This window comes from Acomys minous (assembly GCF_964271855.1).
Source record: "Acomys minous genome assembly, chromosome: 2".
NCBI lineage: Eukaryota > Metazoa > Chordata > Mammalia > Rodentia > Muridae > Acomys > Acomys minous.
The window spans coordinates 4742062-4768086 of NC_140484.1; the positions used below are offsets into that span (position 1 = coordinate 4742062).

General features: G+C 50.0%; 1 protein-coding gene across 1 annotated transcript in view; it reads right to left on the reverse strand.

The window, feature by feature from the left end:
* The window catches only part of CASP7 (caspase 7), a 37575-nt gene extending 16190 nt beyond the window's left edge, over positions 1-21385 (reverse strand). Inside the window, exons 1-2 of the mRNA XM_084774053.1 lie at positions 20968-21385; positions 14653-14762 (exon numbers count right to left, since the gene is read on the reverse strand). Coding sequence (XP_084630179.1) covers positions 14653-14762 — 110 coding nt within the window. The 5' untranslated portion in view covers positions 20968-21385. The remainder of the gene's footprint in view (positions 1-14652; positions 14763-20967) is intronic.
* Positions 21386-26025: the final 4640 nt, after the last annotated feature.

The window sequence follows — 26025 nt, forward strand, 5'->3', positions numbered from 1 at the left end:
AAACACAGATAAACCCTCTCATGTTTGTACCCTGCCCAGACCTACTCAGCGGGTTTCTGTTGCTGAGAAAGAGGCCACCATCCTGGTCTCCTCCATGTGCATGGCTGTGCCACGTCCCTCCTCGGCTTCTTCTTTCTCTCAATCATCCCCGGCAGAAACCCATGGGCTTGTCTCTCTCGTGCAGACCACAGGCTGGTGCTGTCACTCTTCCCTCTGCCTGGCCTCTCATGGTGCCGCAGGTCACACATCACCTTTCTTCGTGTCACTAGGGCCTCCATCTCCTCTTTTACTCACAGCTCTGGGTCTGTCTTTAGTGTGAGCGTCGCATGTCACCTGACCTCAAACACAGAGTCATAATCTGTCCAGCTAGAAGGCAAACACACTTTCCTTCCCCTCCCTGGATTCTAAGTCCTCATATGCTGTCTCAGATGGTCCCGAACTCCTGGGCTCATCACGGCACCTGGCTGAGTGTACACCTAAGAAGGCTGGACTCCAGCTTGACTGGGTGAGCACCCTGTCCACCTGAGGGCCAGCTGGGCACTTCAGGTGAGCTGAGGGAGGGGCACTCACTGCCTCTCACTGCTATGTCACACGCCCAGTGGGAACTGACCTTGGAGATGGGAACATTTCTGAAGCTCTGGTGTGCCAGGAGGGTTGTTTTTCTCAGGACTTTTCTCTATGTGTGGAATCTCAAACCACTTGAAAAGGTTTCCAGAATGAGATATTTTCTCCCCCTGCCCCAACCCCATCTCTTTTCTGCAGTATGAGGTCATTAGAAGTCACCACCCGGGCTGGAGAGATGGCTCAGTGATTAAGAGCACCGCCTGCTCTTCCAAAGGACCAGGGTTCAATCCCCAGCAACCACATGGCAGCTCACAACTGTCTGTAACTCCAAGATCTGACACCCTAACACCAACACACATAAATTAGAAAATTAAATAAAATATTAAAAAAAAAGAAGTCACCACTCATGCAGGCAGAGATGTTTTCAGTTGGCACCTTGTGTGTCCAGTGGCTGGCTCAACCTCAAAGGGAGAATTTTTAAAATTATTTTTATTTTATCTTCATGGACCTTTTGCCTGCATGTATGTTTGGGCGGCACATATGTGGCGTGCCTGTGGTGGCCATAAGAGAACATGGGATTCCCTGGAATTGGAGTTACAGACTGTGAACTGCCTTCGGGCAGTGTGACTGGAACCCAGGTCCTCTGAAAGAGCAGCCAATGCTCTTAACCACTGGGCCACAGTTCCCGCTCCAAAGGGAGAATCTTAAGACACAACCACACCTTCTGCAAAGACCAGAGACGTTCCCAAGTGGGCCAGCTCAGCAAGAGGCATCAAGCATGGATCAAAACGGAGGCACGGATCTGCGAGAGCGGCGTGCTCCTTTGCAAGGCGAACAAAAGATTTGAGATCGAGTTGTTTATATCTGCAATAAAATGATTCTTGGAGGTGGTGTTGCCAAGGAGTCCAAGGGTTCTGGGGTTACATCGGTGGCTTGCATCCCTGCTCTACCATGGGGGTGTGCGATCACAGCCACAAGTTGCTTCGCTTCCCTTTGTAAAGAGAACAAAGGCGGCATCTGGCTTGGAGCCTGTAGACAAGTTGATGTTCACAAAGCACAAAAAGTGAGGCATGTGGCTATAGGTAAATTCTTGTCACGGTCACTCTTAATGTTATTGTGGTGTCTCATTGAAAGGGTCTCACTGTGCTGAGGCATCAAGACCAGATACAGAGAGAAGACACTGTTTCCATGTTCCTGGTGGCCACCCGTACCCTCCTGTGGGACCGAACACCTGCATGCAGCTCTGTGTGCTCACCTCTCCACGTGGCCTCCGCCTTTTAGCCCCGTTTCTCTGGTATCAAGGCCTTCTGGGAGGTGCCTCTCAGGAGCGACAGAAGTGAAGCCCCTCCCCCCCCCCCCCAGCAACTGACCGCAAATTGAGCATTAGGTCAATTTAATATCACCGTCACATGCCACTGCTGATGTCATCTCAGAGTGCCCTGGTCTTCAATACGCCATCTAGAGCCCCTTTCCTGTGAGCAAAAATCTCCTTCTGGGCTCAGTGGGAGGTGTTCTTTCTACCCTAGTCCTAGCAGCTAAGATAGAGCCACCTCGTACCTGGACAGCAGTAGCTATAGCCACGCAGATCACTAGCCAAGCAGGAATCTAGGGCCTCCCAGGAGACCGTGCTAATTAATTAGCTCCCTGTAGAAGGGGCAGGTCCCCAGCAAGGGCAGGGAAGGAAAGATCCAGATTAGAGACTTCCTCAGCTGTCCGTCACCCCTAGAAACAGGGCTGTCTGAACGTGGGTCTACTCCCTGCCCTGAGCTAGAACCCGAGGGCTGTGGTCTTATGGACCCCACAGTGTTGGGCTGGGCACGTCCCAAGGCAGGGTCAAGGTCAAGGGACCAGACTCTTTGAATCTGACAAAGGGTACAAACGGTGCAAAAACATCTCAAGGCACTTCTAGTTATGGACAAACACACACGGGTACGTCTCAAGTCTCAGGCTTTCCACAGTCAATTAGCAGTCATCGCCCCATGATGTCTGAGAGACACCAAGAAAGGCCCAGCAGAACACTAGCCATGGGCTTTCTTCCATGAGTGTGTAGAAGGGGGTGTGTGTGCTGCCACCTTCACCCGTGTATGCAAATATGCAAGCTACAGGTCTGTGTCTGCTGCCGTCCTTCATCACATCCACCTTATCAAACTATCTATCTATCTATCTATCCATCCATCCATCTATCTACTTATCTACTATCTACCTACCTACGTATTATTATTTTTTCAAATACTTACATTTTATTATTATCTACCTGCCACCTACCTACCCACCTCGTGTCACCAGGTCCCTCCTGACCCTGCAGCTGCCCTCTGAGCTAGGCTGGCTGACCAGCAAAGCCCCAGGGGGATCTGCCTGCTTCCACCCCTTGATGCTGTGGTTACTAACATAAGCCGATGTCCCCAGACTTTACACAGCTGCTGGGGATCTGAGTTCAAGTCCACCATTGAACAGCAGGCACTTTCCCATCTACGCCATCTCCCCAGGCCCCTGGCTGAGTATTTTCTAAGCCAGCTTCTATCACTTTCTACACAAACACACACATACTCACACACACGTGCACACGCTCACACACACACACACACACACACACACACAACCTCCATCTCTTCCTCTCTATTTATTATTCTCTGCTGATAAATCTGTTTCTTGGCCCTTTTTACATTCAGAAGGCTTTGCCAGGAAACACAGAATTCTTGTTTGGAGGCTGTCATATTTAAGTGCAAAATCCAGGATAAATCAGACTAGTGAATTAAGAGTTCTAAATCCTCTTAAAGGCTTGAGTGTTCCACAATTGGCTGCAGATTAAAAAAAAAAATCTGGCCACTAAATCACTGTGCTTAGGGCTGGACAAGCGGGGTCACAACCAACGCTGACAATCCTGGTAGACTGACTTAGGAAGTGTGCAGAAGGATGCGCTGAGATGCCCTGGGAAGGACAAACCACAAGGCGGGGGAAGCCGGGGCTGCCTAACCATCCTTCCTGATTCTTGATGCGGGGCTGCCCCGCTGACATAGCCAAGTACCACTTTCTTTATAGCCCAGACAGGCACGGGACTCTTCCGGGATCACAGATAACACCAGCATCAGTTACTAGGAAGGAATCGGATTATCCCGGCTTCTCAAGCAGAAGGTCATCTCTGGCGGCCTCACATCTCAGTGTGAGGCCAGCTCAGTCATTCTTCAGAGTTAAAAAAAAAAAAGATGATGACAACATAAACCCTGTAGGTTATATCTATAAAAGGGGCTGTGTGAAGGAGCTCCAGCAACTGTTAAGTGTTATCAGACACCATTATGGGATCAAAAAAAACCCAAAAACAAAACAAAACAAAACAAAAAAAACAAAAACAAAACAAAAAACAAAAAACCAGCAGTCTGCCTACTTGACTAGGAAGGGAGGAAGCTCAGAGAGCGCCGTAGACTTTTACAATCCACTCTGGGTGCCAGCATAATTTTCCCTATCCCTGGAGTAGAGGTTTTTTATCCTCTTACAGATCCCCTGAGCCTCTCAAAACGTGAATTATGCCTTTCTACATTTGGAAGGGAATACAAGCACACAAACCCAATGCCTATTTATTTTCTAAAGTGCTCCCCTGAGCAGGATTCCCAGTAGTCTGTCCCGCAGACATCCCTCAGCACACAGTAAACACATCACCAGGCACATAGCTCCCAGCTGCTGTTGCATTTGGAACCAGGGCTCTGGCTTTCGTAGCTGCTTTGTCTAAATATTTTGAGGATGATTCATTCATGGTTTGAACACTCCAACAGAGGGCATCCCCACAGTCTCTTCATACCACAGGAAAAGGCAGGCCAGGGCGCTGAAAGGGGCGAGCAGAGAGGTACCTGGTATCCCCATCAGGGAGCAATCCTCTCTGCAAGAGCAGGCTTCCTCCTGAGACCACTGGGAGTGAGTTGCCTTCTTCTCGGTAGTAGTAAAAACTCAACATGCTTGGCGCTCAGCTGGCAACAGGAGGCTGGCAGAGGCTGCAGCCTGGGACTGAATCAGCAGAGCTGCCCGCTGGAGTTTTCCATAGGACATTCAAGCTGGAGCTGGGAAGGTCACACTGGCCTCCGGCTTCCCTGCTGACAGGCAGAAACGAGCAGCCTGCACACGGAGGCCCCCCACCCCATCCCAGGGATAGCTCCCTATGGACAGAGTGCCAAGTACTGGATCCAAAGGGGAGGAGGGGGTACGGGTCAGGGGACCTGGAGTTCCACAAACATGCAGCCAGCAGGTTATCTTCGAGAACGGAAAACAAAACGACAGGTGGATGGCTGAACGAAAGGCCGGCAACAGAAGGAAGCGTGGCACAGCTCTGTGAGAGGGCAAGGCAAGTATGCCTGCCCAAGCATGTTCACACATGTTCACACATGCATGGAGAGCCGGTCTACAACAGGCTGTGAGGAACACAATCTGGGAAAACCGTAAAGGTTTGTAAATGAGCAAAAATAAGAAGTGAGCTCCTGGGCAGTCCCCCCAGCCCAGCCGGGCTCCTGAGGTGGTCAAGCTCGGGTCAGAAGTAACAGATGCTGTTGGCGACAGGCTGCCAGGGGTCTTGCAGAAAGGAATGACCCAGAAGCTGCCATCCTTCCCAGTCCCAACCTTCCAAAGGCAACTGGGAAAATGCAGACATGAAGGACCCAGAGGCACAGAGCTCAGCAGCTCCCCCCTGGGGTTGGCCTAGTGTTGCAGGCACTGAAAGGGGACACTGGTGATGAGGGGGTGGGGGTGGCCACAGGTGCTCCGAGGCCACCTGTCAACCTCAGCTCTTTACAACTTTCACTTTGCCAAACACAGATGCAGGGCAGCAAGGTGCGTGTCCAAGAGTTGAAAGAGAGAACAGATCCCTTTTTGCTAAACGTGAACCTTCACGTCTCTCTTTCCTTTCTTTCTCCTGACCAAAGAAGGATAGAGGGACAGACCTGACGACAATAAAAAGTATCAAAAGACCTAAGAAAACCATCACTTGGGGGAGGAAACAGATGTAAAGAATTTTCTTCAAATAGCAGATAGGTAGGGCAGAAGGTAAGATGTGCAGATGTCTGCAGGATCCAGGGTCCAGACGGGCCCACCATCTTCAGCCCGTGTGTGTGTGTGTGTGTGTGTGTGTGTGTGTGTGTGTGTGTGCGCGCGCGTGTGTGTGTGTGTGTGTGTGTGTGTTGTGCATGCCATTGTATGCCGTGTGTGTGTGTGTGTGTGTGTGTGTGTGTGTGTGTGTGTTGTGCATGCCATTGTATGCCTGTGGAGGCCAGAGAACAACTTACAAGAGTCAGTTCTCTCCTTCCACTGAGTGCGGTTCTCGGCATCGACTCCGGTCCTCTGGCTTGCTGGGAAATGTCCCTGTCTGCTGAGTCACAGCTCTAGACCCTGCAGCCGTGAGTGCCGCATGGTTTTCACTTCCTGCTGGACAACATGTACACTCACCACCAGGACCCCCGCTGGACAGATGCTGGCAAGCTTGGGTTCAGTCATGTAGCACCGTAACACAGTTTGTTACACAAGACCACTGGTTTATTTCAGAGAGGGCAGGCTGTCTTTTCTCTTACTAGTGCTATTTTAAGCTTGTATCCCTGAGTGGATGTGTTTTGTCCTGGCCCAAACACACACTTAACAACGGAATTATTAGGGGGCAGTGAGACCTTCGAGAGGTGACAACTCAGTCAGTTCTCTAGAGACCTGGCTAATTCGTATGACAGTGGGAACAGCACACTGTCCTTACACAGGCTGGGATGATGCTAGCATCCTGTGCTAGCATCCCATCCCTAAGTACCATGGACACAAATCAACTTGTTTTGTGTAAATTACCCTGTCTCAGGCACTCTGTTATAGTAACAGAAAACAGACAAAGGCAATTTGAAATCTGATTACTTACTTTCCTTTTCGTATTTCTTTTATATTTTTCTCCTATGGGTAAATATAAACCAAAAGCACCTGGCTGGGTACCACACGCCTAAGAGTGATAGCGTCTCACTTTCTGGGCTCTGAGACCATGAGCCGGTGATGTGTGGCTCAATGTTCCCAGCAGGTGCCCTTGGTTCTCTTTACTGGAGGGTAACTGCCAGCCCCATGGTAGCAGCTGTCCACACACCATCCCTTAGCTGAGGTGATGCAGAAAGAGAGTGATATGCATGAAAAATTCATTTTTTGGTCCTGTTGGGTGAAAGGAAAAAAAAAAAAGAAGCTGTGCTGTGGGCGGACTGGTGTGACTGAACTGCTCCATGCCAGCAGTGTGGGTGGCGCTTGACGCGTGGCTGGGGGCGCTGCCTGCATCTTCGCTGTGGTCCTGCTGGTGATGATGGGCTAAACTCCATGTCACTGGTCCTATTTTCCTCCTTCATACCGAAACAAGTCTGAGAAATCACCTCCTGAGGGGGCTTCCCTCCAGAATCTGCTGCCTTAGTCCACTCGGCCCACAGCATGTGAGGAGTGAGGAGAAATGGGGGCCAAGCCAACCACGCGGTTCCCACAGTCTCTCAGCTTGAGAGAGACCCGGCCAGGAAGTGAACGCAGGCTGGCTGATCCCACCGGACCTCCACTGGCATTTTACAGGAGACCTTTGAGTGTCAGCAGCAAATCTTTATTATTTTAAAATAAAACTGGGATGCAGGCACCCAGCACTCTAGAACTCAATGCTGTGGGTATAATTCAATGTTCCTATCTGTTACGGCTCTCAGTCCTGGCCTCTTCTGATCAAGGGGTGCCTCTGCCTTCATGGGAACAGGCTCCAGCACGCTTGAATTAGCACACAGTCTTTGGAACAGGGGACACTCTGGCCTCATCTTTCTTGTCTATTAATTCCAAGCACTGTTTCCGCTGCACTTTCCTCCTTTTCCCCTGAGTGAAAGGCAGCCACCTGACCGTTCTTATAATTACACAAGCAACACATTTTTAAATAGGGATCTGTTTATATATATATAACACATGCTAGCGGAGAAACCCAAACTACAGGATGGGGAGAAGAATTATAACCAAGCGGCATTTATTAAATGCTCCCCAGGAGGCGGAGGCTGGAAAAGCCATGTGGCCTGCAGAACAGGGAGTTTATCAGATTCAGAGAGGCAGCCTTTGCCCCTGTCCTCTTCCTCAGCAAGGAGATGGGACTTGCGAGGGCCTGAGAAGCCCAGGGGATCCACACGTGTGAAGTCTGTTCACTGCTTTGCAGCATCTTCTTGAATTCTGACCCTGTGTGAGCCTCACTAAGCTTCTGATTCTGCAGGTGAGATGTTGGGATGAATGCAGTGTTTCCCAGGGGTGGGCAGGCTGCTCTAAGGTCTGGCCCCCTAGTGGTGCTCACTCCATCACCACTATCCCTGCCTACCTGGCGGCTTCCAGGCAGAACCTGTCACTGGCCTGGCCCAACCATTTCCATCTTTTCTGCCCTCCAGTGCCCCCTGGCGATGCCCTGAAAACTCAAACTCCAGTTCTTCTCCTCAGCCAGCCTCTTGGTCTACAGCTCAGCAATTAGGTTTTATGTTCTGTGGCTGTGCCCAAGCACTTTAAGGAAACTTAACTCATGCCCAGTGCGAGGACAGCATGGCTCACACAGACTGCAGCTGACCTCTCTGGCTGCTCAAGAGCCACTGCAGTGTGGTGTTCAGAGAGGTTCCCTTCAGGGTCCCCAGGGCCCCAGTCCAAACTACGGTCCCTATTTAAGGTAGACTGTCTTACTGATTCTTCTCCAGAGCTTAAGAGCCACACTGAGTCTTAAAACCATCTTTGGTATTTTTTCCTCTTGTGCTTTTATGTATTTAATAAGTGCTTTTTAGCAATCAGAAAGAGCAACATTTTAATATATACACTTTAGGTAAAGGGCAGTTTGGATTATTAAGGGCCTGGGCACCGAAATAGAATAAAACAATGCGGTCCTGCCATCTAGTGGCCATAGTGTAAAAAGACAAGAGGATGCGAAGTCTTTAAACTCTGGGGGTTCTTCCACCCTACTAGGGAAAGTGAGTGGGGTGACTCAGATCTTAATAACGGACACTTGTGGGGTGCTACTGCCTTCTGCCACTATCCTACCTGATGGCGAAGAGCTGAGATGAGGTTTGGATGGGGAGGGAAGGCACCCGCCCTGAGTGGCTAGGGATATCCGGATGGGTCGGCCACGCCCCCAGAGCACCTGCCCATCTAGTGATGCTCGGCTTCCAGATTCCCTGAGACTGCTTGACGCTGCGTGCGCACCTTTAACCCCAGCACTCAGGAGTGTACCTTTAGACTGGTTTGTGCTGGAATGTTTGAAACTGCTATGTGACTTTCTGAGTTTCATAAAAAGAATTTTTAGCTTGGATCTGAACAGAATTTCCAACCGTCTCTACAATTACCATGCATGTATGTACTTGGGCAATTCTGTACTATACTTAGGAAAGTGGCATTTTTAGCCTTGAGAGTTTTAAAACCCACACCCCAACTCTCACAAACTCTGAAGACCTTTTAGGTCCTGTCACATCAAATAAGTTTCTTTCTTTTTGTTGTCTGGTTTTTTGAGACAGGGTTTCTCTCTGGAGACCAGGCTGGCCTCATGCGCAGGGATCCTCCTGACTCTGCCTCCCAAAGGCTGGGACCAGAGGCGTGGGTGACCACACCCAGATTGTGTAAAAATAATCAAGGGCATTTATCTCATTAGTGCAGATTCACTTCCAGCTTTGATAAATAGTAAAGCTGCATTATTCCAATGAGTTATTTTAAAGAAATTCTTTTTAAATGTATGAATGTGGGTATGTGTACTATGTGTGCCCAGGTGTGTGTGTGTGTGTGTGTGTGTGTGTGTGTGTGTGTGTGTAAGACAGAGGGCAACCTCAGGCAATGTGTCTCAGGATCCACTAACTCACCAAGTAGGCCAGGTGGCTGGTCATAGGCCCCAGAGATCTGCATGTCTCTATCTTTCTAGACCTGAGACTTTAAGTGCATGATACCATACCTGATAAATCCTAGCTGCACTTTATTTACATCTGCATTTATTCCCAGTAGGTGGCAACTGACAAGAGCGCTGCTGAACTCAGGGCCTTGTGCTTCTGTGCTATGCACTTCAGCCACTGGGCCATCTCCCCAACCGTAAAGTCAGTTTCTTAGTAAACACAAATATGTATGTACAAGCACACATGTGTGCAAACACATGTGCACACATACACATGCAAGAACACGCACACATGCACACACAAAATTCTTGGGTCATAAATGGAAAGACTTTAAGAAGCCCCGACTTAAAGAGTCAGATGCCGAAAGGAGGCTGAGAAAATAAACTAACATTTCACAACCGAGGAGAACATGACATTAAAATCGTCATTCATTTTCGCTTAGAATTGTTCAATAATTCAACAGTCCTGTCTCACACGCGATGCAACAAAATCAGCATTTAAGAGAAGCAGCACACAATTCAGATAGCACGCAATGACAAACTGAAGCATTCGCTTTGATGACACGAGTGCTGGTGTTGACATCAGCTCGCTCACTTCCCAAAGGTGGAGGGGGCATACCACAGCTGGCATCTCATTTTACCAAACAACGGGGCTTATGCCAAGGTCTCCAAGCATAATTCTCAGTCATCCCAAAGGCATCAGCCATTTGCTTTAAGCAAATCCATGGCTAGATCCTCAACTTGTATTTGTGTGGGTCCTTCCAATCCTTAAGCATGTGACACCACATCCTTCTCCCCTCTGCCACCCTCTCACCTCCACTGTGTAACCAGCAGAACCGTTTCTATTTGCTACAAAAGGCCCACATGGGGCTAAGTGTGTCCTTGACAGGATCAAGAGGGCTTTCCTTATTGAGGGGCAGAAAATCATTCTGAAAGTGTTGAGGGCACAAGCGCAGAGTCAGAAAGAAAGATAAATATGCCGCTTTTTAATGTAATAAATGTCAAAGCCTGGTCTCAAAAAAGAAAAAAGGAAAAAGAAACTGTAAAAGTCACTTTTATTCTCCTGCCTCAGTTGTAGTCTGGGAGGCTCACTGCCTCCTTCTGCTAACCTAGGCCTAGTCCTGGAAGCTTCTGGCCTCTAATCTAGGCCTAGAATGTTTTCTCTGAGACTCACTGCTGAATAAGCTCACCCTTACTTGTTCTTTCTGAGCTCTGGGCTGGCTGGTTCAACTCAGCTGTTCTGGCTCAAACTCTTCTCCCAGCTGACTTATTCAATCTGGCTTCAATTGCTCTGCTTGGCCTCAAACTAACTCAGCAATCTGCTCTAATTTTATGGCTTCTTCTCATTTTCTGGCTCATTCTGTCTTTACTTGAGTTTTCTCTCTCTGCAACCCATCTCTCCATTACTGTCCTGGTTAAAAACAAACAAACAAAACTGCCTCTTAAGTAGCTTCCCTTCCCTCTCTCTTCTCACGAGAGTTGGGCGTATCCTAGTCTGTCAAATCTTCTCTGACTCGTCATCTTTTTTGCCATTCAATTAGACATCATTTTCAAACATGGGTGCTTCCTTCTACAAACTTATCTTTACCACTGTTTGGGATTAAAGGCATGCACCATCACGCCTGGATCTAAACTCTTCTTTACGTGATACTTGCTCTACACCAGGCTGGCCTTGAACTCAGATCTGTTTGCCTGTCTCCTGGAGTAAAGGTGTGTTTGTACTCCAGCCGGATCACAGTCCTAGAAGGTCTTTGGATGTGATCACTTGCAGGAACAGCCGTGTTCTGAATTAATATTCCTCTACAAGAGACACTTTTTGCTTTTGTTTTTTGAGACAGGGTTTCTCTGTGTAGCACTGGCTGTCCTGGAACTTGGTTTGTAGATCCAGGATGGCCTGGGACTCATATAGATCCACATGCCTCTGTCTCCTGAGTGCTTGGATGTAGAGAGGGATTTTAATCCAGCAACATGGCTACTCTAGCTGGAATACAGACATGCACTTAGCGCACACCTTTGATCACAAACAATAAAGGTAAAGTTAGTTTGTATAAGAGAGCACTGACATTTGAAAGTGACATCTAATTGAGAGGCAAAGTGACAATGAGAGAAAGATTTGACAGAATAGCATGTGCCCAACTCTCTCAAGACCAGAGAGGAAAGAGGTGACTTAAGGGATCAGGAGAGAGAGAGAGAGAGAGAGAGAGAGAGAGAGAGAGAGAGAGAGAGAGAGAGAGAGAGAGAGAGAGAGAAGGAGAAAGTTTTACCAGGAAAGTTTTACAGAGACAGATTTCAGAGAGAACAAGCTGGACACAGGTGGAGACAGAACGACCCCGAGAATGAGGAGGCAGAAGATTAGAGCAGATTGACAGAGTTAGTGTGAGGCCAAGCAGAGCAATTCAGCCAGAAGGTGAGGGAAGCCAGTTTGAACCAGTAGCTTGGAGAGCAGCTTTGAGCCAGACAGCTGAGTTGAGCCAACCATCAGAGTTCAGAAAGAGCTAGAAAGGGTGAGCTTATTAAGCAGTGAGTCTCGGAGGCTGAAAACATTCTAGGTCTAGATTAGACTGTACGGAGGCCAGAAGCTTCCAGGACGAGGCCTAGGTTAGCAGACAGAGGCAGTGAGCCTCGGAGATGACAGTTACATCTGGAGAATAAAAGTTACTTTTACACTGGGATTAAAGGTGTGCACACTACTGCCTGGCTATTAAAAAGCAAAAACAACAAAAAAATGTTTTTAAAAGCCTGCAAATTTGGCATAATTTCTACTTACTAATTTGATGAGTGACAAGAGAAGAGTGCTACTGACATGTTTATTTAGAGCAAGTGTGAATTAACTTGTGGGAACAGAATTAAATAGTGGGAACAGGAACTTGGTTGAGGATGAGTTCCTTACACAGTCAGCAGAACTGAATGGCGCCTTCAAATGCACGCAAACCTACACGGGATGGCATGGCCAGTGCGCACAGCCGCATGCAGGGACAAGACAGGCTGAGAAAGGGCAAATTTAAGAGGGAAAAAAACTAGGATAAAGTTCTGCCCACCAAAGTGTTGCTTACACATTTAACGAATAAGGACAGCTAAGACGTCACTTTGTATTTACATCCACTGGACACTCGAACAGACAGGGTGCTCAGGAGTCACTGGTCACCACGCAATTTCTTTTCATATCTTCCGAGAAGTTCCAAAGACTCCACAGACTGTTTATCAATAAAACATCCTTCGCAATCGTCCAAGTATCCATGCTGCCTTAAACTGTACAAGGGGGCCTGTAGTGTGACGATGTGACGTTAAATACTTGAAGGCCACTCCTCTACGGCACCCTTCTCTGGCAAATGGGCTAGCCTGGGCTGATTTCAGCTGGCCTTTGAGGTTCCCAGGGCTTGGTGCTGAACTCTCTCTAACTCCTGTGGCTTATTCTTGAACTCAAATGATGCCCACTGAAACTCAGGCCCGCTGCATTGGGGTTCCACTTTGCTGAGTCCTATTTTCATCGGGGACCCTATGAGCTGCCCCTGTTGCTGGACGGTCACGGGGTGGGGGTGGGGGGGTTCATGAGTCAGCTGTCCCCTTCCTGAGCACACCCGGTGTACAGCCTCAGCCATTATGCCCTTTGCTGTCTGTGTCAGAGGGGATGGCTTCGGGAGCACTGCCGTCCCTTGTTACCTGTGGGGCATGCGCTCCAGGTCTACTGATGGGTGCCTGAAACCACAGGCAACACCAAACCCTATCGTCTCATGTCTTTCCCACCACGGTGGAGCGAAGTCACCATGCCCGGAAGCCAGGCTTGTAGTGTGAGCGAGGCAGCAGCCCATGCGCCCCCTTTATGATTTCACAGTACAAGATCCTTTCTTCTTTTCCTTTTTTTTCATATGATGCAAGTATGTGGTGTGCATGTATGTGCACGCATGTCCACATGTGTGAATACATGGGTGTGGTAGTAGATGCAGGCGGGCATGTGTATGAAGCCCTAGGCTGTGTCAGGAACTACCCTCCCTGGCTCTTCTGCCTTCTTTGGTGAGGCAGGATTTCACACTCAAGCCCAGATCTCACAATCCAGCTAGTCAGCTCGCTCCCTCCAAGGAGTCCCCTGTCTCTGTCAAATAAGGCTGGAATTAGGAGCAGGCCACCACCCACCCAGTGTCTACATGAGAACTTAAATTCTGGTCCTCACGCTCGCATAGTAAGTGGGTACCCATCAATGCACCTCCCCGGGCCCGGAAGGTCCATTCTCATAGGAGACCTCAGCAACCTGGGCAGTTCTGGAGTTTTCCGATAACATTTTCAGGCCATGGTTGATGAGCAACTGAAAATTCAGAAAGCAAAGTTGTGGGTGGGGTGGGGATCCCCCCCATGAAGAAATAAGGTGTGTCTGACACTCAGGAAACATGTCCCTAATCAAAAGAAGGTGCAAGGATCCTCGCTCCCCCATAGCTCTCCTCTTAAATTACATTTTCTTATTTAATTGTGTGCGTGTGGAGTCAGATGACAACTTGGGGGAAGTGAGTTCTTTCCACCATGTGGGTCCGAGGACAAACTCTGGTGGCCACTGCTGTTACTTGCTGTGCCATCTCGCTGGCCCAGCCCTCCTTTTAAATAGAAAGCTTGCCTGCAGAGAGTGCTGCTGGTACGGTCTGGACACTTGTCTCAGCACTACCATTTGCTGGCCATCACAAAATTAGTGATGAAAGCTCTTAACGCCTCAGTTTCCCTAACTACCAAATGGCATTAATGATGGAGCCACCTCCTGGAAATGGGCTCAGTGTGATAACATCAATGATGAAGGAGGGTGTGGTTATTCATACGTACCAGATGTGGAATACAAAGCAGACTCAGGAAAGGTAGGGACCCGAGCATGGGTGATGCCAGTTTCACCCAAGAAGCAAGTCACTTTGGTACCTGCTATGCTTAGAACCCAAATTCTGCCATTCAACCACGCTCCTTACCAACTGGAGTCACCAGGCCCAGCCTGCGCACCCCCTGATGAGAGCACCCTTCCGTTCCTGGGAATTAACCCTCCACACACAGCTGGTGAGCAGGAGGCCCCACGGCATGGGCTCCCCTTCTGGGACTTGCCTAAGCAGGAAGGCCCCTCTGTCACACAGCGCCTATGCAGGCCTCCCTTGCAACCCACACCTCCTCTCCTAAGTGCGCCCTGCCCATATGTGGGTACAGACGGCAGGTATGAAGTGGGCCTAAGTGGCCGAGGGGTGATGAGCCCCGCAAAGAATACAACTCACCAGAGGAGTCCTGAGATAAAGTGGGCGCGGTCTGGCTTAGCATCAACTCCATCTTCACCCGAAGATTCCACCTCTTCCAGTTCCGCAGGGCAGTCCTGATCATCTGTCATCTGGGGGGAAGACAGAGATGCAAAGTGGTACCAAGCTCTGACTTGTGATGTGAACGTGTGTGTGTGTGTGTTGGCCACAGGCCCACCATGGATGCCATGCCTGGACGCTGTCCCCTTGTGTTTTTACACAGGCTCCCTCACTGGCCTGATCTCCCCGGCTTATGGTAGGCTGGATGGCCAGTGAGCCCCAAGGGTCCAGCGGTCCCCGCTGTGTGCCACTGCTCCTGGCTTTGGGTTTTAGGAACTGAATTAGGGCCTGACACTTCAGCAGCACTTCACCAACTGCAGTCCTCTGCTTTGGGGCATTTTTAAATGGCACTCTCTACGTGACACAGTTAAGCGAATTAACCCTAGGGGTGAACAGTGTTGTATACCTAAGCTCCAGAGCCGCTGTATATAGTAGTGTAATAAGATACACGAGCGCCAACTATAATAATGGATGCCTCCTTCCAGAGACCAAGTAACCAATCCAAAGAAAGCAAAGCCTTGGCCTTGGCCCTTCTCCTCCAGCTCCCGAGGCTTGGCTAAACTTGTATACAACAAACTGTAAAGTCTGTCCCAGTTCATAACAATCAGGAAAGCATCCTAAACTCCTGGCGGGCCACAGGTGCGTATTCTTCGCCCGGCATCTCTCAGCACACCTCAAAGACAGCACTGACGCCGAGGCAGAGAGGTTCTCCACCGCAGACGGCTTTACACGCTCCACCCAAGTGGGTTTCCATCATATGATTTCTGCTCAAGAACCATCAAGAAGCCTCGGGGAATAGCTCAGCCGTAAGGCGCAAGGGTGAGGATTTGTGTGTGACCCCGGAACGGTGGCACATGCTTGTAACCCCACGTCCCAGGGGTGCAGGCAGGTGGGCCTCGGAGATCCACTGACCTGGGAGTTCCAGGCCCATGAGAGAAGACCCTGTCTGGGGGATGGGAGGCAGGCTCCTGTGGAGTGACAGCTGAGTTGACCTCTGGCCTATATTCACACACGCGCACATACACACATTTTCAAGTGAGCCTCACTCTTTGCAGCTTCCGCATTTAATCCATCTCCTTGGGTTGTGAGGCCCTTCATAATCCGCAGTGGGCTGCGCCATTTGTCTAAGTAAAGCCTACTCCGTTATGTACTGTCTCTGCTTGTTTTCTCTCTGGGAGCAGACACAAAAATATTTACTACCTGGCTGTTTATCCCATGTTCCCTGCCTACTTGGCGCCTGGATTTGTCATTTATTTGTGCTCTGCTAATTGCTTGGCTCCCGCAGGACAATATAAACTCATTGTGGTAGAGGCATCTGGTACACAGAAGGTGCTTATTAAATAAATATTAATTGAGTGGAAGGCTGGGAGAAATGAATACCCTCCTGGGAAAGGACTTAGCCAAACAAGATACAGCTGGTCCAAGGAGCGTCCATACTGGAATCATTGTTCACGAATCAAATCCCGTTCTGCTCTGCACGAAAAGACCAGGGATTCACTTTCAGCAGCCAAAGGCAACTGGCACACTTCAGTGTCTATAGGTCTCAGAGCTGAGCCCGGAGGCCAGAAGGCCATGGCCGGGCTTCAGTGCTGACGTGTCACCACGAAGTCACCTTCCAGCAAAAGACACTGCTCTTCCAGAGGTCCTGAGTTCAATTCCCAGCCACCACTACATGGTGGCTCACAACCATCTAGAATGAGGTCTGGTGCCCTCTTCTGGCCTGTAGGTGCACATGCAGGTAAAGTGCTGTATACATAATAATAAATAAATAATTTTTAAAAAAGAGGGAGAAAGGAGACAGGAGAGGGAGGGAAGGGGAGGGGAAGAGAGGGGAAAGGAAGAGCCAGAAAGGGAGGACTTGAGTTCTGGGCAGTGAAGACAGAACTGAGTCAGGAAGGAACCTGTGGTCACATTCACAGTGGCCAGGGAAGTCATGCCCACCATGTTTTTCTGTGCTTCACAGCCTGCCTACTGGTCAGGACACAGACCTTTCAGATCAGACCCCAACTGTTTCTTAAGAACAGAGATTGTGCCAGCACAGAGGGAGGCCAGGCATGGAAGACACCTAGCAGCTTCCGGTGCATCTGCACACAGACTTCGCTACACTTGGAGTGCAGGGTCATCAGCGAGTGCATGCTTGGATATCTTCAAATTTAACAGGGCAAAGCGCTGTTAGAACTGCCAGAAAAGACGCCACCCTCAACACTGTCCTACACCCTGACTTCTGCCAAACTGAATCTTAAGGGTTAAACCAGAGATCCGTAAATGAGAGAGAGAGAGAGAGAGAGAGAGAGAGAGAGAGAGAGAGAGAGAGAGAAAAGAAGAAGAAGAAGAAGAAGAAGAAGAAGAAGAAGAAGAAGAAGAAGAAGAAGAAGAAAGAGGAGGAGGAGGAGGAAGAGGAGAGCGGAGGGAGGAAGGAAGGGAGGGAGAGGAGAGAGGAGGGAGGGAAGGAGAAAGAGGAGGGAGGGGAGGAGGGAGGATGAGGAAAGAAAGGAGGGAGGGAGGAGGAGAGGGGGAGAGGGAGAGAGAATGTCCTTGTGACATATTGAAGCTCATACTGCCCTAGAAATGACAGCTTTGGCCACTCCCCACAGACCAGGTGACAACCTGGAAGTGTAGTTGTCAACAGGGATTCCATCACCTCGAGATCAAAATTCTCAAAAGTGTGCATAACAGAGTCTATGAGGACAGTGTCATATTCCCATCACCCTAAGGAGACGTAACAAAAGAAGACTTTTAAAAGCAACAGATGGATGAAGAAAATGTCTACATCTGTCAAAAAGCCAACCCCTAAATACAGAACTCACCTGCATAGCAAAAACTAAATCAGTATAAAAAATGCACAAAGGATGGGGCTGGTTTGAATCCAGTGTGCCCCTTCCTTGAAAGGTGCCCAGCACGCTGTCACCAGGAGGCACTGCAACCCAAAGTGCGGCCTCCTGGGAAGCCTTCCCATTGCTTATGGGTCCTCAGAGGAAATGATGAGACCAGCTTTCTCTTCTTCCACGCCATGAAGCGAATTTCCCACTGTTGTCCCTTCAGAATGAAACAGCCCCTCCAGCAGATCCATGTGTTGAATGAAGGCCTGGTCTCCAGCTAGTAGGGTGTAGGCTCAATTTTCTTAACAATTATATTTTATTACAAACTTATTAACCAAGAGTACCTTACTTATAACCTGACTAACCTAAACAATGGGAAAAGAAGATTAAAGAATACAATAATGAAACCATAAGAATATCAGTTCCCAGGAACGATTCTCCTGGTGTAATCAGCAGGATTTCTTCTGCTGGAACCTGGAGCAACCAGAACCCAGAACTTTAGCCAGAGCCCGGAGCCCCGAAACCATCCCTCGAGCGGTTCTCTCTAGGAGCGTCTCGAAGTGAAGCGATGAACAGCCAAAATTATCCCAAGTCTCCAAAGGCCCTGCCTCTTGTTTTTGGCTCACATTTATACCTCCTCTCAGAATTTGTTCAAGGATGTTTTCCAGCTGGTTAACAACCAATTTCCCCACTCGGTGGTTTGACTTCTAAGGGAATAAACATCACCTGCTCTCTCACAAGTCTTTTTCCCATCCCCCACTTGTGATCAAAACAAAAAGCAGGTTTATCTCTACTTCAGTGGGGTGATGGAAGCTTCTGGTGGTGGGCCTCCCTGGAGGAAGTAGGCCATCGGAGAGTTTCCTCCAAGGACAGTGTGTCCCTGGACCCTTCCTGCCACCCTGTCTCTGCTTTCTGGCTGCCACAAGGAGAGCAACTTTGTAGAATCAAACACTTCTGTCATCATGATGGTCTCAGCCTCAGGAGGACTGAGACTTCTGAACCAGAAGCCAAAATCATTCCAAAGCAGCAACGCGCCCAGTTAATCGTGGGCTAGAGCCTCTAAAATGGTGCATCAGAACAAACTACTTCTTCTAAGCTGGTCATCCCAGGTATTTGAAGAGAGCTGACAATCACAGGCATAAAGACTAAGAAGGGACCCCTCCCGGCTGAGGAGCTACTGACTGCCGGGGAGGGAGAGCCAGCGCCCAGGGAGGGAGAGCCAGCGCCCAGTGGGGGCCTCACACCCACGGACAAATGTCCCCACTAAGTGGAGCCAGTGGGAGGCCTTCCCACCATGTCTTCTTCCCAACGCCTGCACCACCTTCTTTTGGAAGCCCAAAGCCATCTCCCTGGCTGCCGTAAAGTGAACAACTTCACTCCACCGCACACTCTCATCACCGGGATCCTGGTCCTCACCACAGGCCTCCAGCAAGAGCAAGCAGACCAGAGACTCAGATGCCCAGAACCAGGAGCTAAAACACTTCTTAAAGGGAGGACTCTGAGTCTTAAGCCTTCCTGCCAACAACTCTGCATCCACAGCTGTGGACTTGACTCTTCAATCCCTACGGTTACGCACTCAGTGTTTCCTTATTCCCGTGCCGACCCACCGGAGCTCTGGAAACATTCAGAGGACTCAAGGTGGTAACCAGGTGGGGATGCTTAACCTCGGCTGTGTTGCATGCGGGATCTTCCGGGCATCACTTTTCTGTACCTGTCCCCTTTTCAGATGCTGCAAAGAGCAGTCATTCCAGAGACACTGCTCGCCCACTGTTAAAGAGACGTGGGGTGTCTCTTGCAATGGCTTACCATGTGTGGTGCCTGCTGTTATGATTTGGGTGTGACTGGTCCCTCAGAGGCTCCTGTGTGGGAAAGCTAGCCCTGCCACAGGATGCTAAGACATGGTGAGACTTAAGAGAAGGAATCCAGTAGGAAGGCACTGGGCACTGGGCGTGGTCAGTCATTCTAATGGGGCCCTGAGGCTCCTCCCAAGAGGCTGCTGACAGGAGAATCTGTCTGGCCACACCCTGTCATCTGCCTTGAGGGCTTCCGAAGCCCCACCTAACAGGCGTAGTGACAAGTGTTTTACTGTGAACTTGACACACCTAGAGTCACCTGGAGGGGAAACCTCACTTGAGGAGATGTCCAGATCAGTTGGCCAGCAGCCACGGCCTTGTCTGTGGGGGACTGTCTTGACTGACATGTGGGAAGGCCCAGCCCACTATAGGCAGCACCACCCATAGGCAGCTGGGTCTGGGCTGTGTAAGAAAGCTCTCCAGTGAGCGAGTTATCAGCTTTCCTGCCTCCAGGTACCTCCCTCGGTTTCCCTCAAGGACGGACTGTGATAATAATCACAAAAAATAGATAAAAATAGATAAAATAAACCCTTTCTTCCTCAAGTTGCTTTTGGTCATGGTATCTATCACAGCAACAGGAAGCCGACCAGAACAGGTCTAAGCACACCATCCTGATGTGGGTCAGGGCATTACCTGGACTTAAATTTTCCTGAAGAAACTTGCCTGCTTCCCTAGCACAAAGACACCACACATACTCACCTCCTGCCTAAATCAATTCTTCCCTAAGAGAAACCGCCCTGAGGCCGCCACCCTCCACACCAGACTGACGTTCGCTCACATGCTAGATAACCAGAGACTTTGCCCATGTCCTGCAGAAGGCTGCACAGTGGCAGACCAGAAGGTCGGGCCTTAACAGTATGGAGGAGGTTGTAATTCAGGCTGGCCAAACTCTGAGGGAAGAAACAGCTTGTAAACAGAAAATCTGGGACTGGTCAGAAAGCCCAGCTTAGGAGAAAGACCTGTGAACTACTTAAGAAACACCATCTGGACCTACAAATAAATTTACTTTCCCATAAACCAGAAAGCCCAAGGTGTAAAAAGGCCAGGTGTCACCTGGAGCCCACACCACCAAGTGTCGCTGCCAGTTTTTCAGTTTTAAGTCCCTGCAAGATCCCTGATGCAAGCCTCCCTCAACAAGGAAGCTTAGTTCACGCACACTCTGCACCCTAATTCCCTCCTTCCCTGAGCGCAAGTCACCCAGGACCGCCCAAGATTCCTATTTGAACGGACCAGGCGCCAAAACCTGTCCAACAAGGTAGTCCCTGCGGGGGCCAAACAACACCCGTTCTTCCTTCCTGTTACATCCGGAATGGAACCGGATGTCGCCAGACCCCAGACTAGGAGGCCAAAGGAGGACGAAGTGGAGCAAAGCCAGGGATGGAGAGGGGCGTGGAGAGCCCACCCCCCCACCCCCGCACCTCAGCGCCAGCCTTGCAAGCAGCGCACCGTGCGGTCTCAGCAGCTTCCGCGGGCCGCGGGAGGGAGGGGGACCCGAGGCTGGGACGCGCGGGCAGAGGAAGCACGCGGAAGAGGGGCGGGAAAGCCGCGATGGTGGCCCGAGTTACCGTTCCCACGGTGGCGAGCTGGAGCCCACGGTGCCGTGCGATCCTCCGCGAAGGTCTAGGGCAGCTTTAGCAAAGCGAAAGTAAAAGTCTCGGAGACAGAGGGGGAGGAGCGGGCGGGGCGGACGCGAGCCGGGCGGGGCTGGACATCCAACCCCGGGGAAGCTGGGGGCGCGCGGGAGAGCGCGCTCCACGGAGCCCGCGGCGCGGGAAGCACTCACGGCCCCGCGCAGGCTGCACCCGGGTCGCCGCCTGATTCTTTTTGGCGCCACGCGCGGCAAAGCGGACTATGTGCAAAACGGCCTGAGGCGCCACGTGCTTCGTCTCGCCCTCTGCGAAGTTCAAGCAACCCCCGCCGCAGCACGCAACGGGCGGGAACAGCGGCGCTCTCCACAGAACTGGCGGGCTTTACAAAACTGCCCACCAGAAAAGTGACCCCTGGGCTACCCGCCGCAAATCTGTCACGTGCTCTGAAAAAAACTGGCTGTGTGTAAGGTCCAACCCGCTGCAAGGTTGGCTGTGAGCATCACCCTAGGAGAACTGCCCAGCAAGCTGGAGCTACCCCTTCCCCAGCACTGTCTCTCCTGCGCTACTTAGGCAAATCCCCCCCACCCCCACCCTCGCGCTCACCTGAGAGCCTGCTAAACCAAGTTCTTAAACGAGTAAACTTCAGAGATCCTGCCGAGAGCGCATTCTGCAAAACTGTCTATTAGCAGACCCAAAGATCTGCCCTGCACCCTGCCCTGAACGATGGAGTTCCAGTCTTGTCATTTCCCCTTTCCCCTCAGGCAATATGCATCCCGACCCTGTACCGACTGTCGCACTGGTCGGGTATCTTCCCAGACCACTTGTTCTTAGGCAAGTTTCCGCCCCCAAACTCTGGCTTGAATGGATATTACACCAAAACCACGCAGATGTGCTGGCTCCTGTGTCAGGGACTAGGTATGAGGAAGCAGACGGTGAACTCCACAGGTTCCTAGTCATGTCACCTCAGACAGACAGACAGACAGACACTCACACACACACACACACACACACACACACACACACACACACACACACACACACACACACCTTGGCTTCCATCTGGAGAGACTTGCCAATTCCTCCCCTCCATGGAGAGTCCTCACAACAGCTAACTAACTCGTTCATGCTGGAGGGAACTATCCGGGAGAGCAGCTGTAGGCATAGCAGAGATACTGGCTTCTGGAACCTACAAGTCTCCAGAGTCACCAGGGCTATTTTATTTGCTAGTTTGCTTTTCCTTGACCTTGGGGTTTTCAGCACTATCTCAGAATCTCAGCCAGTACGGGCACTTTCTGCTGTCAAGACTCACCCAGACAAGTGTGAGGGACTAATAAAATCCTTAACATGACTGCCTTCGTTTTTATTCAGTGCTGGTTTCCCTGAATTGTTGAGGTAAATGTTGGTGTAAGCCATGGCTCATGCAAAGGTGACGATGATGACAAAGAAGAAGAAAAGGAGGAGGAGGAGGGGTGTGTGTGTGTGTGTGTGTGTGTGTGTGTGTGTGTGTGTGTGTGTTTGGTAATTCAACTGGCAATCCTTTGAAACCTGAAGAATCCCATTAAATGAAACTATACTCTGATGTATCTAAGTTGTTAATCTGGACTTTTCCAGGTTAGCCCAGAAATGTGGAAGTTCTCAGAATAGCCCTGAAATAAGGAAGGGCTCATTTGGTGATAAAGAGTTTGAGGAGTTGCCCACCTGACGGAGCCAGGGTCTTGATGCCTAGAAAGATGGACGCTCTACCTACAAGAAGGTTCTGCCATATGCTACAGCATGCAAGACATATCGGCATACGGGGATCCACAGCTGGCTCACCATGGCATACGGGGATCCACAGCTGGCTCACCATGGCATACGGGGATCCACAGCTGGCTAACCATGGCATACGGGGATCCACGGCTGGCTCACCATGGCATACAGGGATCCACAGCCGCCTCACCATCGGCATACAAGGACCCACAGCTGGCTCACCATCAGCATGCAGGGATCCACAGCTGGCTCACCATGGCATACAGGGATCCACAGCCGCCTCACCATCGGCATACGGGGATCCACGGATGCCTCACCATCAGCATACGGGGATCCACAGCTGGCTCACCATGGCATACGGGGATCCACGGCTGGCTCGGCTGAGGTAGGGCGGAATGAAGGGAAAGCTTTTCTCCGTTCTTTCTTGAAGGCTGGCTTGAGAAAGTCCAGTTACTTCCGGAGACACAGAAGGGAAGAGACCATCACAGCTTGCCCTCTGTAATATTATTTTGGCACCTTGAATGCCAACGTTATTCTCTCCTGAATGTCTCTTCTAGGTCTCCCCAGCTTTGGATCACGTAATTATTTCAAATTTACTAGCTATTTGTTTATTGTGTGGTGGTGGTTTTATGGATTGAACCCAGAGCCTTGGAGGAGCAGTCTACTACTGAGTTATACCCCAATTCTCAGCCATATAATTCTTCTAAGATGTGGTCTGTACCAAGGGCGTGTAAAGGGGGGCTCCCCCCTCCTAAGACGGTCACCAGCCTTATCCATCAGGCGGCTCCCCTAGGGCTGGCCTCGTAACTGCTCTTCTTAGCCTCATCTCTCTAGGCGTTGCCCCCAGCTTTCTCTGGTAGTTAACCTGCCTGTAGGTTCCTGCCCCTACTTGCAGGGCACATGAGCCCTCTCCTCACCCCTCAGGGGTGCCACAGTGACTGTTCTCTATCTCCACAAGGCATCTTTGGGCAGACTATAACCTCAGAGCGGCCCAGGAGAGACACTCCACGATTAGCAGAAATGCCATTGTCTATACCCAGACCCAAGCTCAGCCCCTGCTAAGACATGAGCAGCCTGCTGCTAGGTGGGGGCGTGGAAAGCCCCTGCCCAGGCAGAGCTCCTTCTGTTCCCTCTGAGGGAATTCATAGCTGCCTCTAGACTCCAGATGTGCTCTGTTCTGTGACATTCAAGTGTGCCCTTGACATAGTTTTCCTACCCCAGTGTTAGCACTGCGCATTGCGTGTGGGAAGCCAAAGAGACTTTACAGGGCGAGAAGTTTTGCTTGTAGTCTCTATGCTTGTTGCATCCTGCAGAGGCAGTGGGTCCTCAGTGCCAGGTTCTCGTAGCCTGCCTGGTGGTACAGAGCTCTCTGACGTCAGTAACTTCTCTTGGCACCCTCTGAAGTGCCGGTCCCCAAGACCAACTCTGTCTGGTAATTACGGTATCAGTTGCCCTAATGTTCCAGAGAAGAAAGTTCCTCTGAGCCTCAGCCATACCCTGTCTGACAAGGTTTGGGCCTCAGAGCAAAGGAGACAATCAGAGCTTCTTTCTTTGTCCCCATGATGGCTTTTCTTGATTGTCACCCAGGAAGGAACTTCAGTCACGGAACTGTTAACCTCAGGCTGGCTATGCGCATGAGTGTGGGGGCATTTTTTTTTTTTTTTGATGTATGGAAGAAGACCATGGTCACTGGAGACATGCCCTTGATGGATATGGTGGTTTGAATGGAAACGGCCCCAGTAGGCTTATATAATCAACTACTTGGTAGACAGTGGGACTGGGAAGGATTAGAAGGTGTGGCCTTTATGGAGGAGATGTGTCACTAGGGGCTGGCTTTGAGGTTTCAAAAGCCCGTTACATTCCCAGTTTGTACATTCTCTGTCTCTTTCTCTGGCTCTCTGTTTCTTTGTCTCTGTCTCTCTCTGTGTCTCTGTCTCTGTCTTTGTCTGTCTCTGTCTGTCTCTGTCTGTCTGTCTGTCTGTCTCTCTCTGTGTCTCTGTCTTTGTCTGTCTGTCTGTCTGTCTGTCTCTGTCTGTCTGTCTGTCTGTCTGTCTGTCTCTGTCTCTGTCTCTCTGTCTCTCTCTGTGTCTGTCTGTCTCTCTTTCTCTCTCTCCCCCTCCCGCCCCATGGTGGTTGTCTTACATGTGAGCTCTCAGCTATTGATCAGCACCATGCCAGCCTGCTGACATGGACTCTAACCCTCTGGAACTGTGAGCTCCCAATTGAAATTTTAATGTGCTTTGGTTATGGTGTCTTTTCACAGAAATGGAAAAGTGACAAAGCAGAGGATGTGTCTGTTTCCTAGTCCTTCCTTCTGACTTCTGTCCCTTGTTGGTTGTGGTGAGGTGAGTCTCTTTCCTGCACCACACCCTTGTTGCCTCATGTCTGCCTTCTCCCAGGTCCAATGGAGTCATCCAGCCATAGAAGGAATCTTCTGAAACGCCAAGCAAACAATCTTTTCTCCTTTCTGATATTTATCACAGCAACAAAAAGCTAACAACCAACAGTGGCCCCCTTGAAAGGTGGAGATCACATGGGCTAATGCACATTATAGGGTTAAGTGTTCCTAAAATTCAATTCAAAACCCACAGCTTTGTGAGCACCAACATGAAGCTACAAGTGGAAAATTCCACACCAGGAAAGTTTGCTTCATACACAAAATTATTAAAAATAGGTACAAAATTATTTTCTAGCTGTGTATTTAATGTGTATATGAAGCATGAGTTTCACACTTACATAAGACTTATTTACCTAAGATATCTCAGATGTGAATGTCCCAAAGTAAAATATAAACTGAAACTCCAAGTACTTCTGGTGCCAAGTACTTTAGATAAGGCTGGTGATCACCTTGAAGACCAGTCTCACACCAACTATCTGTCACGTCTTATTTCCTACCTCCCCACTCTGGCTCCTGAATTATAACTCTGAAAGCCCTCTCCCAAATACAGCCTTGAAAACAGGCATTTGCTGTAGCCTCTGTTTTCTGGAGAACCTAGGATAAGGCCCATGTTATTCGAACCATTCTCTGAGGTCAGAGGAACCCCCTGCGCTCCCTGGCTTGGTGGCCTGATATAATCCCGGAGCCAAGGGGCCAGAGCTTGGACTAAGAGAGAAGAGAGAAAGATGGTCTAGGCTTATTGTCTTATCCTGTTCCATAAGCTAGAATACTACTTACGGTCCAGCAGTTTGTGATGAACAACATCTGGCTCATCGCTCTGGAGAGCGGACTGGCTGAGGGTGTGACACTGGCATCTGGGAAGGGCTTGCTGCTGCGTCATCCCTTGG